The sequence below is a fragment of the Sylvia atricapilla genome, chromosome 1 (assembly GCF_009819655.1).
Source record: "Sylvia atricapilla isolate bSylAtr1 chromosome 1, bSylAtr1.pri, whole genome shotgun sequence".
Lineage (NCBI taxonomy): Eukaryota > Metazoa > Chordata > Aves > Passeriformes > Sylviidae > Sylvia > Sylvia atricapilla.
Window position 1 is genome coordinate 32,823,194 of NC_089140.1, and position 17,356 is coordinate 32,840,549.

Genomic DNA, 17,356 nt, shown 5'->3' on the forward strand with positions numbered 1-17,356 from the left:
CTCCAGCTGCCAGACACCAAACTCTTGTGAGTGCACAGCTTGGGACTGTGCTGTCTTTGGGTCATACATAGTGTGAAGCCCTGGGAGGGGATTGTCCCAGCTCACTCAGGCAGCAGGAGAAGCCTTCATGGTGACCTTTCCCTCTCCTGCTTTCTTGGCAATAGCACCACTTATATACACAGCATTGATTTGATTGTATGAGAAAAATAAAACTAACTGCTTTAGCAAAAGAAATAGTTTTCTTGAAATCTTGAGATGCTAAAAAAAGGTGATTGGAAAGCATTTTCTGAGAGAAAAACAGAAATTTAGCTAACCTGATGATCAGAGCATCAGCCTGTACTACCTAGAAACTGAAAGCTGGTGTTAAAGAGCCAGACAGGCAAAGAGCCAGACAGATGGCACTGCAGTATATGTGGATTCACTGGGCTTTTTATCTTCACTTCTGGAGATTTTCATGATGACTTGACTTTCAACTGCATTCTGGATTGGCACAGAGCAGATCAGAGAACTAGCATCCTTACATTTAAAATAAAATGTATCAGCAATGTAAATGTAATTTGAGCCAAGCTGCCCATCAATACTTTTATATATTCTGGCTAAGGAACAAAGGCTCTTTTTCATGCTGACTCTACTGTATGACTACTCTCTCCTGTGCTCGAGCCCTTCTTCTTACCTTTTTATCTACAGTACATTCACTGCATCTACCAAAGATTACTGACCTGCATTTTTCAGGTCAGATCTGGAGCTGGAGTAAAATTTAAATTTACCATCAACTGCAGTGTAACCCAAGCATGTTGTGTAAGCGGGGACATTAGGCTTTGGTGTTTCTGAAGAATCAGAGCTTGCAGCCCTGCAAAACATCATTTGATAGGTGCACTGAGTAAACATCACACCATTTCTCAGCTGGCTGATTTGCTAACGTGGGACATATATCAGTAAAACCAGTGCAAGTGAAGTGCAGACTGCTGGAGCCAGGTAGCCTCAATTGGATGACTTCAATTAGCTGAAGCAAAATTAAATGCATCCAACCAAAGAGATAGTCACTGAACACACACACCCACTCCCTGGAAACCTTCAACTGAAGATACAGAAGTTTGGGTTTTGTTGCTTCTGGGTTTCCACTTCATTCTTTTTTCTGCTTTCCCCTTCATTCTGCAATAGGTGAAATCACAGGTGCATTCTTTGTCCTTGTTGAATATATAGTATGTCACCCTGTACTAACCTTGTTTAATTTCCACTTTGCTTCCCCTTTCTTTGCTTCATTTGTGTCATCTTGATTTCTATCCTACGATCCAGTTCATTTGTAGAAGACTACCCTATATTTTTTGACAGATTTTCTGATGTGGAAGTATCTTTCATCTGCAAAGGTCTGCCTTTGATTCCATCTCTCTTTGGGGAGTTTTTTTCTGATGTGTCACTGGATGCTGGTACAGAGAGAGATGTCATCTTACTGAGAATTCAGAGTGAGAGCAAACACATATATGAGCTAAATTTTTAATGTCTGATCAGACTGCTCCTGGTAGAGTTAGGCACTGCAAAACAAGCTTAACTTGTAACATTCCCATTGACCATGAGCTGACAGGACAAAAGGCAGCATAGTGTTTTGAAGAGTTGCAAAGGCTTTATGATCAGGCATGTGCCAGAAAATCCATACTGATAGTTAAATTAATGTTGATATCCTCATAAGAAATATCCCTGCTAAATAAAATTCTAACTAAATGTTACAAATCTTAGTTTTTGTAGGATTTTATATAGTATCAATGCTAGCATTTAGATACACATGTATTGTAAAACATCATGGTTTTCAGGGTAATTTGAGACTATCACCAAGCACCATCCATAAAGCAGTATTAAAAACAGATTTAAAAGTGAATTTTTGCTAACAAAAGTCACAATGTTTCTGCCTAACTGCTAGAGGAAAAACTATATTACCTGTATATCCATTTCAAGCTTAATACTTCAACTGACGACATCAAAGTGAGCTCCACATTAGGAACAACTCCAGAATACACATTAGATTGCAACCTTTGATTTAAGATTCTTTTGACAAGTCAGAAAGAAACATTTTGCTTTCTAGCTGAATCTTTTACCATTTGAATAGGCTGAAATTTAATACAGACTATTTCAAACTTGAATACGCCTGATGAAATATAAAACGTGAATTGGTTTAAGACTTCAGAATACCACAGATTTATTGCAGACATATCATTGTATTCGGGTGGATAATCACCTCCAGCGTTTTTTGCTGAGCTCTTGCATTAAAACTGCTTTGAGTACAAATGAAATTCGTCTTTCAAACTGAGTTTTTTTTCAAAACTACCTTCAAGAGTGTGTTACAATTCTTCTGCAGCTTCTTTGTACATTGGCTCCCTCTCCTGTTCGTTGAGCGCAAGTAAGAAACCGATCAAGTGCTGCCAATTAAAAACATTTCTCAGCACTTCTAACATTGTTTCTTGGAAGCATGTTTCTGAGGATCACAAGACTTTCTTAGGTATCCAGCTGAAACTGAATTTAAAGAAAAAAAAAAAAGAAACAATGTAGAAGGATTTTTGAATTAAAGTCTTTACCTTTAGAGTCAGTATTAGAGATGTACATTTTGAGAGTGTACTCTGGAGTTATGGGATGTCTAAATAAAGACTACAGTTGAAAGTAAAGTACAAGAAGCTGCATGCAGTTCAGACACGAAAAGTATAAAATATAACAGTAACGTGAAATGAAGAAGAGAAAAATCAGATGGGCAAGCTAACCAATGACAATTTGTACAACAGAACTAGAATTAAAATTATTCACTACGGCAGAAATTCGTGGAAGTGAAAACGTGGTACCTTTCCTGTAAAAATACCACTGGAAGGAATACAGATCTAGTATCTAATATTCAGAGAAATGATTGTCCCTCTACTTAGCACCGGTGAAGCTGCACCACAAGTTCTGTGTCCAGTTCTGGGCCCCTCACTACAGGAAAAACATTGAGGTGCTGGAGCGAGTCCAGCAAAGTGCAACAAAGGTGGTGAAGGGTCGGGAGAACAAGTCCTGCGACGAAATCTGAGGGAGCTGGGGTTGGGAGTGTTCAGACTGGAGAAAAGTAGGCTAAGGGGAGACCTTATCACTCTACAAATGCCTGAAAGGAGGTTGTAGCCAAGTGAGGGTCAGCCTCTTTGTCCAGGCAACCAGTGACAGGAGGAGAGGACACAGCCTTAAGCTGTTCCAGGGGAGGTTCAGGTTGGACATCAGGAAGAATTTCTTCAAGGAAAGGGTTGTTAAAGCACTGGAACAGACTGCCCAGAGAGGAGGTAGGCACCATTCCTGGGGGTGTTCAAGAACAACTGGACATGGTTTGCACTTAGTGCCATGGTCCAGCTGACAAGGTGGTGGTCGGTCACAGGTTGGACTCAATGATCTTGGAGGCCTTTTTCAACTGAAATGATTCAGTGATTCTGTGAGCAATAGCAAATAAACTGACTGAAAATTGGAAATAAAATTAGAGTCTTATAGGAAACATGGCAAGGTATGGAGAAGTCTGATTTCCTTTCCTCTCTGTTCTCCAAACAAAAAATCAACAGTGGAAGTAGCAATATGACACATACTTCCAGGAAAAGGCTGTTTAGTCTATGTAGGAACATTCCTGCAACGAAATCTGGGTAAGAGCACCAAATTATTGAGGGTACTGGTGACATATAGATGACAACCATAGTATTTTTAAATACCGTGGAAGGACTATAGATCAGGGAATGCTCATATAATCATGCTGTATCCTATACTAAAAAAAAAACCCCTGAGGCATAGTGCAGGTAAAAGCCACATAAAATGACCTGCTTTCGTTAGCTCTTAAAAATTTAGAATTAAAAAACACCAGTAAAAGGCAATGTCTCATATCCTAAGAACCATGAGACATCTTATAAAGAAATTGTCACCAGACACTCACAACTGAATGGGGCCATCAGAAGTCAATTTCTGTGAATTACTGTAAGGGTGTGAATACAGCTTGGTATTTTTGCTAACAGCTTTTCATTTGAGTGCTTATGACCAGAAGACTGGTAGTGGGGTAAGACAGGGACAGCACAGACCTACACACAAAATATGCTTTAACACATAGAAGAAAGGGAAGATGGATCTGGAGAGTGGGTGATTCTAAAAGGAAAAAAGCAGCGGCTCACATTGCATAAGCAAGCTGCACTGAACAGTTTTAATGAGATGTAAAACCAGCAGAGTAATGACTTCTGATCTCCACTGACAGGTTTATTTTTATCCAAGGCCGTTTAAAATTAAATGCATAAATAACCTGGAGAGAACACACCTCCCCTGCTCCCAGGTATGTGTTTTGAACATTGTGCTATATCTAGTTCCTCTTTTGCTAATTTTCTTTTTGGCTTTCCTTTTGCGTAATGACAGCTTCAACAGAGGATAGAGCATCTTCTTCCCAGCACACAGGCTCCGTTTATTGGTTATTGCAGCCTTCTGAAAACTGAGGATACAAATCTGAATGGTGTTACAGAAGCAAACATCACCCACTTCTTTTACCTCCTGTGACACTGACCTCTAAGCAGAAAGCAATCATTCAAAAGGTGACCACTGTATTTTCTGTATTTCAGATCACAAAGACAATTGTGGAAAAAAGCAAGCAAGTACTCACATGCAAGCTTTAAATCTGAGCAGTTACAACTACCTGGAGTCATGACTCAGCAATTGCAGCACTGGGAAGGGACAGGATTTCATACTCTTTCCCAGGGTTAGTATGTCCTACTGCTAGCTCTGGGCTGATCACCTCCCAGAATAAACTGGTTTTCACCACATCAGTTTGAAATGGTTCAACTCATCCTGTATGTAGTAAAACATTCTGTTGCCTTTAGCCCTGGATGAGATTTTAGGATCTATTTTGGATGAAGGCAAATGATATGAGGTAAATGTGTGCATTTCAATGGGCTTTGATACACGCGAGAGACTAGAATATCTAATTATTACTTATTAGCTGGTGTTGCTCTCCCCTGTGAAACAGAGGAGAGTGTACATTTATTTTAGAAATTGATGATGTATTTTATACCAAAAAAGGGAAAGTATTACATAATCCCATACAAGACTAAATCTATCAAAATTAAGATCTTCAACAGTAATTTACATTTGTTCACGCAGCAACAAATAGAACTTTCCCAAGCTAGTTATAGAGTAGTTACACTTGAATTGTTAAGACAATTCAAATAAATAAACAAGAGTGCTTCTGTATCACTAAATCTCAACTGGCTGTACAACTAGTAAGTTTCGTATTTGTAAGCATCCTACTTATTTGGAAGCCATACTATGAAAAGGTGTTTTGGATTGCACTTTCTTTCCAGTCATTAACTATCTTCATTCATTTGCATAATTACATGAGAAAATATCACAAGATCAGTTTCAAGGGCATGCCCAATCAAAGCTGTGAACCAGGAGCCAAGGGCAATTTTTCCAGGATGGCACAATGTTGGCAGTGGTGCTTTGATCCCCTAATAGGGAACTGTAAAGTAACTAGTGAAACACCATGGGTCTAGACTGCTATCACTGTCAGAATGAAACCCACTAAACTTGGTGCTTCATAAAACAAAGGCAAACCCCACCCCTCTAGTCCATAACATAAACTAGGAAACAAAGAATTAAAGCTTGACTATGTAACTGATCATGATGCCTCCCTCCCACCCGGCAAAGAACCCACCCAAGCCCTTGCATGAACACTTACCTCAAGTGATAATCTATGCTCCTTCACTTTTAATATTCTTAGCTTATCCATCAGTAAAAACACCACAGTATTGTGTTTCTCCAGTGGCAAATGGCTGGCTGGTTACCTACTATAAAACTTTTAAGCCACTGCTGTTCTCAGTCTGTATACACAGAAAGAGGAAAGTTTTAAAATTCTGAATGGTCTTTTCCCTAACATGTTACCAAGAATGCATTCTGAGTCTAGAATTAAACTTTATCAGTCTTCAGTGTTATATAGAAGTAACGTTTGTCTTTGTACAGGCAGATAGTAGAGCTAAGCTAAATTGTGTCCCCTGCTTACTTCGGCAAAGGATAACCCCACTTCCTCCTGAAGTTTTTCTGATGATGGGTAATTTACTGTTGTAAACCACAATCTGCAAAAAACAACCACACCTTACTGAAAAATTCTCCTCCCTAATTGATCTAGCAAAGAAACAAGTTGTAAAGAGCAGCTTGTAGAGCAGAGTCTACTTCCATAAAGATGAAACAGAACAAAATGTCACAACTCTCTCCATGCACAACTCTCTCGCTTCACCACCATCTTTTAAGAAGACTGCACAGCTGGGTACAGCTGTAGACACGTAGATACATTCTGTATCTACAGCTGTCCTATCAGGATTTTGGCATGGAAAAAAACACAGTTCTGCATAGCCAAACAAGTGCTATTTTCATCACTTATGAAAGCTTCAAGTTGTAGTAGTTTATTACTGTTCCAGTTTTCTCTTAACAAGATTTTAGTAAAAAAACTGCTATTGGTTACTACTGTATCCATAATTTTAAGACCTTTTGCAGGTTAGTCTGGAAAGAAAAAATAAGCACAATACACATGGTAGTTACTGTTAGTAATCTTAGCTTTTTTCACTTATTTACTCTGAGTAAAGCCTGTTGCAATAAGTACACTACTTCATACAAATCAAATGCAGCCCATCCTACAAGCACAGCTACAGCTTCTGAGTTGAGTTTCTCCCCATCTCACTCTGGAAGCACAGCAGAAAATGCTGTTCAGCAGCACATCCCTGAAAGAGCTTTACTGGCTCCCGCCCAAAATACTAACTGCCACATTTATACTTCCCACACCACCTCAATTAGAATTTAGAATCTTTCCACATGGAGCGTTTTGAATCTTGTTTCCTAATGATGTAAATCTGGGCACTCAACTTTGCTCTGCATTCTCACTGTTTTTCACTTAATTTCATACACATACAGCAAGCAAGACTTTTAATTTTTTTTAATTTACAATATTGATTGCTCCAAATTACGCCTTACTGTTGGTATACAGTAAATACATTCTTCTGAACAACTAAGTATGAAAAAATGCAGTTAAAACATTAAAACCACTGCTTTACAATGTGCGAAACAGAACCTTCAGAAGTAATGATTGTGGCTACAGCCAGGCACAGAGGAAGACTGCTTGGTTTTGTCTTTTAGTCTACCAGCACATTCATTCCTGCACTCCATCTGAAACTGCCTGTAACAATGGATTCTACGTGAATGTTTCTACTGAATTAAGATGATTAAATAACTCCCAGCTTGGCCATTAGCACTTGTATTTCCAGAACAGGGTGTTTTTCTCTTACACTAAGAATGGCTGGTCTCAGAAGATTTACTGAGGAAAGGGCATCAATAACAGGTCAACACTGGAGATGTTTCTGAAGGGGAGTTATATTCTGTAGATGGATGCAGCTGTCAAACTCTGGATGAATTAAGGTAACATGCTTCTCCTAGATAAAAGACAAGTGGCTGGGCACAACTGCCAGTTCACAAACAGTATTCAAATCAGATGAAATGCATTTTTATCACAAGCTTTAGACAGATTAATACATATTGCAACACCTAGCACTGATTAAATTTAGAAAAATATTATATTGGGACTGGGGTTTTTTTATAGCCTTTGTTGTTAATGTAACAGAAGACGTATGGTGGAAGATGCCAAAGAACCACCCTGCTTTTCGATGGTTAAGAGCTGAGCTGTCAAAGCTATTATGCTGCTGACAATTACTCATTTGATTATTTACATATTTTTCTAAACAATGAAGAGGCAGGAAATGTTTATTTATTTTTAATTTTTATGATCAAGGATGGCTGAACCCAATTACATAGTCTTTGTTAAGTTAACGGCTGCCAAACAAGCGTGTACTCCAGTGACCCACCGTGAGATGGGTGAGACAGATTTTAAGGTTAGACACAGTACATGTAAAAATAGAAAGTTTAAAAACCAATCTCATCACAGACATTTCCATTGCCATCTCCTTTGTGAAATAAATAAGGCAGCAGATAACTTTTACTTTGCAGTGGCAACTTTGAGGTATGCTATTAGGTCTGCTCTCTCTCCCTTCTTCTTAATACCCGCAAAAATCATCTTTGTTCCAGGAATATACTTCTTTGGATTTTCCAAATACTCCATCAGAGTATCCTCACCCCAGGTGATACCTAAAATAAGATTTAAAAACAAACAAACAAACAACAACAAAAAAACAACCAGTTAATAAATTCGAAATGGTAAACGTTTATATTATAGTCCTCTGCTCAATTTTTGGCAGATTTTGAAAACTATCACCAAGAACTCAGTATTTCTGTCCCCTAAGATCAGCCTAAAGTTTACCTTTGTTCTTATTAGCATCCGTGTAAGAGAAACCCTCGGCTTGACCAGTCTTGCGTCCGAATAGGCCATTCAAATTGGGTCCAGTCTTATGCTTGCCTCCCTTTTCAACCGTGTGGCACTGGGAGCATTTCTGGACAAAGATCTTCTTGCCTTTCTCAACGTCTCCCATTGTCAGTACTAGACCAAGAAGACACACAGAGGTCAGTACCGCAACGTCAAGGTCACCAACTGAGATGAAACTTTAAAAGCGTCCCACTGGTTTGCAAAACCAACATATGCAGCACGTGAACTCGGCAATTCTCCAGCACTGTCTCTCCACAAACTACAGCTCCTGTGCTTGAAGATTAGTACTGAATCATGAGACTACCTAAAAAGTATCAAGGTGATAAACACGCTTGAAGGGCAGGAAAAACCTACCCGCGGACAAACTAATTGCCTCACAACATTTAGAGAGTACGGCGACAATTGCTGAAGAACAAATTTAACGTGACTCGCACAGCTGTAACAGGAGTTTCCTAGCCGTGAATGACCTCGTGTAAAAGCACAGAACTCTCGGCAGGCTTTTCCTCTACAGCTGAAAAAGCGGGCAAGATACGCACCCGGGCAGGGCCGCAGAGCAGAGGGCACCCCGCTGCCGCCATGACCCGGGATGACCCCAGGGGTCCCGCCGGCAGCCACGCGTTTAGAGGCGGCGGCGCCCAAGGGCGCCCGCACCGGGTCGGCTCTGCCCGCACCCAGACCAGCCTTGAGCTTCTCCTCAGGCCCCCGGCCCCGGTGCGGCCGCCCGGCCCCACAGTGACCTTCCGCTGCACTCCGGCCTCCGCCTCAGGCCTCGGCCCCGGCAGGCGGGAATGGCGCCCAGGACGGCTGACAGCAACGCCCGCGCGCCCCATCCCCCTGCCAGCCGTCACCACCCCGCAGGAGCCAGCCGCCCAGCCGCACCTGCCTGCCCCGCTCCGCCCTCAGATACACCGACCGCGCTCCGACACCGACCGCTCCGTCTGCGCCCAAGGACACGCTGTACTCCGCCCTATGTAACCCGGCACCACCGCAACCAACCCCTGCCGGCGCCCGCGGCCCGCCTCTCGGCTGTGACAACCAATCAAGTCCCGGCTTTTGGAGCTCTGATTGGTTGTAATCTGTAGACGTCACGCCGTCGGAGGACAGTGAGGTAGGTTGCGACCGGCGGGCCCCCGGACTTCCTTCCTTCCTTCCCCTCTGCCCTCTAGCCCGCCGGAGTGACGTCATACGTCACTCCGCTGCGGAGGGGGCGCGCAGTAGCGGGGCGCCGGGGTTGCGGACGCATGCGCACAGCGCAATTGGAAGCAAGGGTCGCGCGGCGCGTTCAGCGCGTGGCCCAGGCGGTGGGCAGGGCTGTGACGCAGGGGAGCCACGCCCGCCGCGCGCGCCGGGGCGGGGATGACGTGTGGCGGTCGGGCCGTGAGGGCGGGAGCAAAGGGCGCAATCACGGAATGACGGCGGCGGTGAGGGCGGGAAATGCCTCCGGTCGCGCAGTCTAATCTGTGGCACTCAGTGTTATGTCCAGTCTTAAACACTTCTAAGGACAGCGGCTCCACCATCTCCCTCCGCAGCCCATTCTAATGTCTAATCACCCTTTCTGTGAAGAAGTTCTTCCCGATGTCCAACCTGAACCACTCCTGGTGCAGCTTAAGGCTGTGTCCTCTCCTCCTGTCCAGGTTGCCCGGGAGAAGAGGCCGACCCTCATTAGGATACAGCCTCCTTTCAGGCGTTTGTAGAGTGATAAGGTGTCTCCTGAGTCTCCTTTTCTCCAGTCTAAACAACCCCGGCTCCTTTAGCTTTTCCTCCTTACAGAGCATGTGCTCCAGACCCTTCACCAGCTTGTCCGTGAGTTTTCAAAGCTTCTCCAAGGGAGCCAAGGGAGTGACGATGTGGAAGTGTTTCAGTAGCCAAAGTGAGATGAAATCCCACTGGAGAACGCGGCCAGGGCTGGCAGCATGGCCCCACAGAGGGCTGGAGGGGAGCGGGATCCAGACGGATCCTCCGTCTGTGGGATGCCGAAGCCACACTGCTCTGACAAAGGTGAGCAGGTTATGGAAGGGACTGCCACATGAAAGGATGGAAGTGTCCCAAATGCCAGCCCAGCAGTGTGGTAGTGCTCCAAGAGGACATGTCAATATTCATACATTGTGGCCTTCCAAGCAGAATTTAAATGGTGAATTCCAGACATGACTGCCATCTCACTCTCCTTGGCAGGGAGGAGGAAGAGCTGTTGGAAAAGCCTAGTGTAATAACGTCCAGTGTTCACAAGAATTGGACTGTTTGCTTTAACTGTGGACTTTAGAGCTGTTAGAATTTTCCACTGTCTGGCATTTGAAAAACACTTTTGTCCTGTGTGTGCTTTTATGCTGTGCTGGAACTGGTACAGGTGTGCCGCTGTAATTGCCCATGGAGCAGGGCTCATGTGATGTGTCAGCATGAAGCAGAAAGGAGTAAGGACTGTAAAAATACATGAAAGAGTTCTCTGATGGCAGAATTTTGCAGATAATTCACAAGACCATTCAGAAATCATCGGTCCCGAGTTTGAACAGTGCATTGTCTTCCAAAGCTCACGGTGTCTAGAGCACAAGGCACAGGTTTTGTGCATTTACTAACACTTCATCATAAGGTATATACAAAATATGCATTCTTAAACTTTTAACAGTTTATGCTGTAATTTTATTGACAGTTCACTGGCCTCAGTCAAACTGTTTTGCTAATGATATACAGATAAATTCATATACTTCATTAAGAGTGCAGAAATATGTTCAATGAAACTACTTTAAATCAGCATCTTGAAGTCTGCTGTTGTTGCCCAACTCAAATCTTAAATCATGTCAGACTCCCATAATTATGAGGTTGACTGGAAAAATATTATTTTACAAACAAAGACATTCTCTGTTTCTTTTATTTGCCATTTGGTTTTGAACCTTCAAAGTGCTGTTCACTCTTGTTTTTAGCCTTTTTGTCATGATTTTAAGGGCTGAGTTTCATTTCGTAAGGCTTCTGTGTCTTAGATAATTCAAAGGGCCAGATGTAACTTAATATCACAAGACTTGTGATAAAACCATGGGTCTTTCCTCTCTTTAAAGAAGGAGGGAGAAACTGCTCTAAGAAATTGCATCAGTATAAATTCTTAACCCTCTTTGAGCACTTGTTGTGGACTGCTGCCTGCTGACATCTATTCAGAGGTTCTCCCTTTCTTCACAGAACACAAACTTCAGGTATCTGTAGCTCTCTTAATTTCTGTTGCATTTTGCCTTTTAAATATGTACACTCCATTGTGAAAATTGCGTGTTATGTTTCACAGTCAACCCTTCTGGTGCATGTGAATGGACATTGTAGCAAGGGTTTTTTCAGGTTTTTTTTCCAGGAAGCTGGTTTTGAAAACTGCAGCTTAATTCAAGACAACTGGATTGCTTTTTATTACACTTCTGAAGAAAGGAAGTAATGCTCTCAGGGAAAATACTCAACCTTTTAGCTTTCCAGTGCGAAAGATTAGTATACTAAAATCTATCTGTAATCTTCTGTTATCTGTTATCTTCTAAGACTTAGACCTGACCACATAGATGTCTGCAGTGTGACTGGCTGCCAGCAGTCCTGATGTAATACCCTTTCCTGAAGGTATAAATGATACAAACAGAATATTAGCAGGTTTCCATACTGTATTATCAGTAGAAGCAGAGGTTCTGCCTGATATAACAAGATAGTAGGTTAGGGGATGTTTTCACTAGTAAAAAGGAGTATCTCGAAGGGCGAGGATTTCTGGTATCTGTTTGAGCCTATTTGGGCATTACTAAGGATGGATCTGGAGCAACACTGTGGTAAGAACTGACCTGTAGATAAAGTAGAAGGTGCAGGAAAGGATGTTGTTTAAGGTGCCCAGAGGTACTTTTTGAAATGTTCTGTGATAGGACAGACTAATAATGAAATTTTTGCCTTCTCCGCTAAATGTGGCATCTGCAACATATATGTGAAATCCTGCATGTGGCTTCCTTTGTAGGGCAGAGTGTGGTGTGGGACTTCCAGAGGCAACACTGAAGACAAAGGCAGGACTTTTCTGGCTTTGTGGCTTTGAATGGTTGGGGTAAACTAAAATGACTCAGAGTGCAATTTCAGTGCTCTATACTTTACATGCATTAACGTTCATGAGACTATTTGCCTTGGTGTGGTTTGCCTAGAAGGCTCATATTTTAGTCTTTCAGTTATTTGCTGTGGTTACACCTGGAATACCTTTTCCTTTTTACTGGCTTAGGCCATTACACACTGGAACTACATTTATTTTGCATTCAGAATTCTATATGTAACTCTATGAATTCTGTCCCAAAGGAAGGAAAAAAACCCCACCAAATATGTTGTGGTGGTTTTATATTTGCTGAACTTGTTTACTGACTGGGAGATAGGATTTTGGGAGAAAAAGGCAAAAGCAGGCTTGATTCAGAAGCAAAAACAAATAGATTTTATTAACATACACTATGAGAAGAAAATAAGAAAAAGAAAAAAAAAACACAAATTAATTTCTAAAACTAACTCCTTTTTTCACTACAAACTGTTTATTTTTTACAAATAATGTAAAGAGGCAAAACTCAGAACTCTAGGCTAGTACTACTTATAAAACAGTCTTTTATTTAGTTTTTGAGAGAGAGAAGTTATTTTTGTTGTTTGGTAACTTTTACACAAAAGCATCCAGCCCAGGGGACTTTTATAGTTGTGGAACTTTTTATATTATGTAGCCTTCCTATGACTACCCATGGGCTGTGGATTTACAAATTGGGGTGGTACTTTTTAAAAATGAGATTTTTTGAAAAACAAAGGATCTTTTTTAACTCAGGGAACAGATATAGTCTTCTCACTTCTTCACTGGCACAGGGCTTTTTTCATTTTTCTTTATTTAACTTTTTATAGGGGCATAAAAATATTTACTTAGTTTATTACAGATACTTCTGTTTAAATCTACAAATCATCTTTTTAATTTATATTGTTTACCATTTAAAAGATTATTTTGTTATTAAAATTTATAGGAGATTTTGACATGCATCAAGTTCAATAGTAAGCAAAACATGTCAAAAGAGGCATACAGATCTCTTTAAGAGGGACACTGCAAATAAAAGAAAAAAGGTAGCTGTGCATTATGGACCTTGACTGTAACTCAGAAGAATATGTGATTTTTTTCTCAACTCTTGCTAAACTTTGTGTTTGGTCTTTGACAAATAATGTATAACCTATTTCTTGTGAAAATCATCACCTCATCTCTGAGCAGTTTGAGTACCTTGGCCTGTTTTCATCCTGTTACCATGTGGAAGTGGGACAGCCCTGAGCTGATGCTGGTTACCTGCAAACTCTGCCAGCACTGGGGAATCTGTGGTTTGCACTGGAGTTGTTGTGGTGTGTGCTGGTTTTAAGAAACAGTTGGAGTTATGACCTGAGTCATAAATCTTACCTTATTACAAAGAAGTACTGACTAATTTGCACCGTTATGATTTCTGAATTGTACTGAAGCACTGAAGCACTAAAGCAGTTTGGAAAACGTGCTCTTTTTTTTTTTTTTCTTTTTTTTTTTTTTTTTTTTTTTTTTTTTTCCTTCTGATTTTATCTTTGCCTTTGTAATTGTTTGGGATAAAGATGTATCTCTTCCTGGCTTTTTCAAAGCTCAGTTTATAAAGATGAAAGAGTTACTCTGGGCTGGACTTGAAAAGTTTTTTATGCTAGTATCCTTCAGAAGGGAATATTCCACAGTGGCAAACGTATAAGTTTGGGATTGCTTTTCAACACTTTTATGATACAAGTCCTGTCATTTGAAATATACTGCTGACCTTATGTTTATTATGTCTTTTACAGGCTCTTGTGGAGGAGGACAGGAACCTGATCACCCAAAGAGGTGGGGAACAAAGTTGAAAAGCATTAGAGACTAAAAATGAAATAAAAGTGCCTGATGAATGGTGGGCCTCTAGTCTTTACCACTTGTGTTTTATGCAGTCTAAGACAGAGGAGCCTGTTTTGCTACTGCTTTGAGCAGTTCCAAGGGCAGCCTCTGAGTTGCAGTTCCTAAAGGTGACTGTATTCCTTCTTAAGACAAAGCTAAATATTGACCTAGCATCTGTTTTTGTGTAATATCTTACCAAACAATTCTCAGTTTTATTTTAAGGACTGCTTTTAGCAATTTCTTGTGGCAGTGTATTTATTGTTTGTGCAGTTTTCTCTGACAATATTGTGTGGTGATTTTTTTTTTTTTAATGACAAGTATTACATCGGCTTGGATTGCATTCAATGCTTAATTGCCTGCCATTATTGAAAAGGAGGAAACTAGTCTCATATTTAAAAGAACTGCTGCTGTATTGTCCCATTCCTATGTTATAAAGACAAATTATTTGGGAGTGGGACATAAAAATATTTTCCACAGCCGATGTATAGAGGGGCAGTTGAAGGATTTGATCTTAGCAGAGAAAAGCAGAATTTGGAGTTCTTTCCATATCTGCTGTTCCTGTGTTTTTGGAGAGTGAGTTTTGCTAAGCTGTGAAATCATCCACTTGGCACTAAGGGATGTAGGAATGTTTCTTAAGTGCCGGGTAATGAGAATTGCCTGACTAGGATGTTGTAGGTTCACTTAGGCACAGGTTGAGGCAATGCTCCTCAGCATTGCAGTGAGCTGTAAAAAAAAAAAAAAAATTACAGGAGGCACAGGTGGAGACAGCACCCAATCCAGCCAGAGTACATAGCAAAGTGAGCAGCTGGGAGATTGCCAAGCTTTCCTAGCTGAATCAATTGCACAGCCATTATAATGCCATGGCTTATCGAGCATAAATTTACTGATAAGTTTAACAAGTGTGAAAATAGCAAAGTACTTTGACCATTCTTTGATGGCTGTAGTTTTATGCCTCAGGCATGAAGATTTATTCAGCAGCCATTTATTATATGCTGAAGTGTCCTCAGGACTGGGGTAGGTAGAAGTCTCTGTCATTCACCTGGCCTGTGGAGAGCTGGGTAAATAAGAAGATCCAGGGTTCAGAGTCACTCTTTGTCAACTTAAAACAAACACAAACGTCAAACTGAGAACATTGACTCAATGCCTGCCTTCACTGTGTGGAGATTCAGGGTTGCCCTGCTCAAGCACTTGCCCCAGTAGCTGCCTGCAGACTGAGAGATGCCTTTTTATCAGTGGGCTCACAGATACCCTGGAACCTGAGAATAAGATGTGTGGGATACAACTTCTCTGTAATCAGCTGATGGTTTGAGACAAGTAACATAACATCTTGTTTGGATCAGTGTAGAGGAGTAGTGAGTATAAAATGTAAGTTTTATAGTTGGGGTAATTTGCACTGAAGCATGGAATAGCAAGAAAGGAATGAATGCAAGACTTGGCCTAGGATGAGACTACATCAGCTTCTGTTTTAGTCTCAGAAAAATCATTCTAAATCCTTATAATCCGATTCCCATAGTGAAAGTAGGTTAAAAAGAGAGGTGACTCAAGATAGTAATTTAGGAAAAAAAAAAAAAAAAAGAAAAAAAGAACTTTTTTAGTTCAAGGACAAAGTTAATTAAGTCAACCAGGAAGGTGATTCACATTTGAAAGATTCAGGGCCTGGCAATTTTCCAAAAGTTCACCTTTTCTTAGAGACACAACTGTGTTTCTTTTGGAAAAGAACTTCAAAATTAACTTTAGGGATTCAAGAACTGAAAGGCAAATGAAAGGATATTCTTTTATCAAGTCCATGATGTTTTCAACTTTAGAGCTAGTCTCATGCTATTGTGGAGTCTGCCAGAATTTACTAGAAAGCTTAAAATAATATAAGTATAATAAATGTCCTTGAACATTGTCTGAAAGTCTGATTGCATCTGACAAAAAACATGCTACAATAACTAATTTCTACTGGCCTCAATTTCAACTTTTGGATGGCAAGTAGTTGGTCAAAGCTACCCCATTTTCCATATTTTTTTTTTCTTTGTAGTGAATCAAACAGTTGGAGGAATTTCTGCAATATCCTGCTTGGAGGGGATGACAGTTACATTGATAACACATTTGCTTTGGGTATCTGTGGGAGCCAGGGATTACTGTGCTCTCACTCGCATAATCAGTTGGAGTAATCCAAGCTGTAGAGTGAGAAGTACCTCTGCAACAGCCTAAATTCATATATTGTGAAATTAGTCTCCAAAGCATCAACTTAGCCCCAAAGAAAGCTTAAAATTAGGAGTCCTTTTGTAAGGAGATTTGTATGGTTGTGTCTCCTTATGTAATGATGATGTGCTAATCTAATGAAATGTACTAAAGCCTGTGCATTTCTTGTGTCTAAGGTATAGGCCAGTCAGGAGGACCTTGCATGAAACATGAGCATCAATATGATCACAAGAGTTACATGAGAGCCTTAAAAATAAAAGCTTTGCTCACCTTAGAATTTTCAAAGGAGAAACCTTTTATAACATAAATAGAGATAAGGCCATAAATGGGCGAATTTCTCTCCACTCTCCCACCGAAATAAAACTAGTGTGCTTTGGGAGGCTTAATTCTTGTATGTGTAAACCCAGTTCTCTGCAGAGCTATGAGGCCTCTGTGTACAGCAGCAGGAGGAGCTATTGAATGTGAAGCCTGACCAAGTCCTGAGACAACACGTTCATGGATTGTCTTCTCCATACTCTTCTTCATTGAGAGGAAGTCACTCTGGCAGGTGGTAGAACACATGGTGTGTTTCTGACAGTGGAGAGGTGGGTTTCCTCAGTGTAAGGACCTTATGCATGTTTTGATGCCTGTTGTGTCAAGTTTTCATGAGTTTGGTCACCAAGTAATCACCTGGCTGGTAGTTTTAGAATCAGATTTTATTAGCCCAGCTTCATTAGTTCTTTTTACATCTGAGTTCAGGTATGTGTCAAGTGTTCTATCAGACCAGATTAGGGGTTTAGTACTGTTTCTGACAATGATGAGTGCTGGATGTTTTGCAGACACAAAAAACTACCCAGGATGAGTTTATAATCCTAAGGCATGGAGTTTTAGAGCTCTGAGTACACTTATAATCCAAACTG

At 40.9% G+C, this 17,356-nt stretch overlaps 1 protein-coding gene across 3 annotated transcripts in view; it reads right to left on the minus strand.

The window, feature by feature from the left end:
• Nucleotides 1-7,770: 7,770 nt before the first annotated feature.
• Nucleotides 7,771-17,356, minus strand: part of CYCS (cytochrome c, somatic) — a 354,370-nt gene continuing 344,784 nt past the window's right edge. The window contains exons 1-3 of one of the 3 annotated variants that reach the window (XM_066318907.1): nucleotides 9,269-9,400; nucleotides 8,327-8,503; nucleotides 7,771-8,154 (exon numbers count right to left, since the gene is read on the minus strand). In XM_066318907.1, the coding sequence (XP_066175004.1) occupies nucleotides 8,006-8,154; nucleotides 8,327-8,495 (318 nt within the window). In that variant the 5' untranslated portion in view covers nucleotides 8,496-8,503; nucleotides 9,269-9,400 and the 3' untranslated portion in view covers nucleotides 7,771-8,005. Of the gene's footprint in view, nucleotides 8,155-8,326; nucleotides 8,504-9,268; nucleotides 9,401-17,356 lie in introns of those variants that run through there. The other 2 variants (XM_066318914.1, XM_066318922.1) reach the window with 2 other exon arrangements.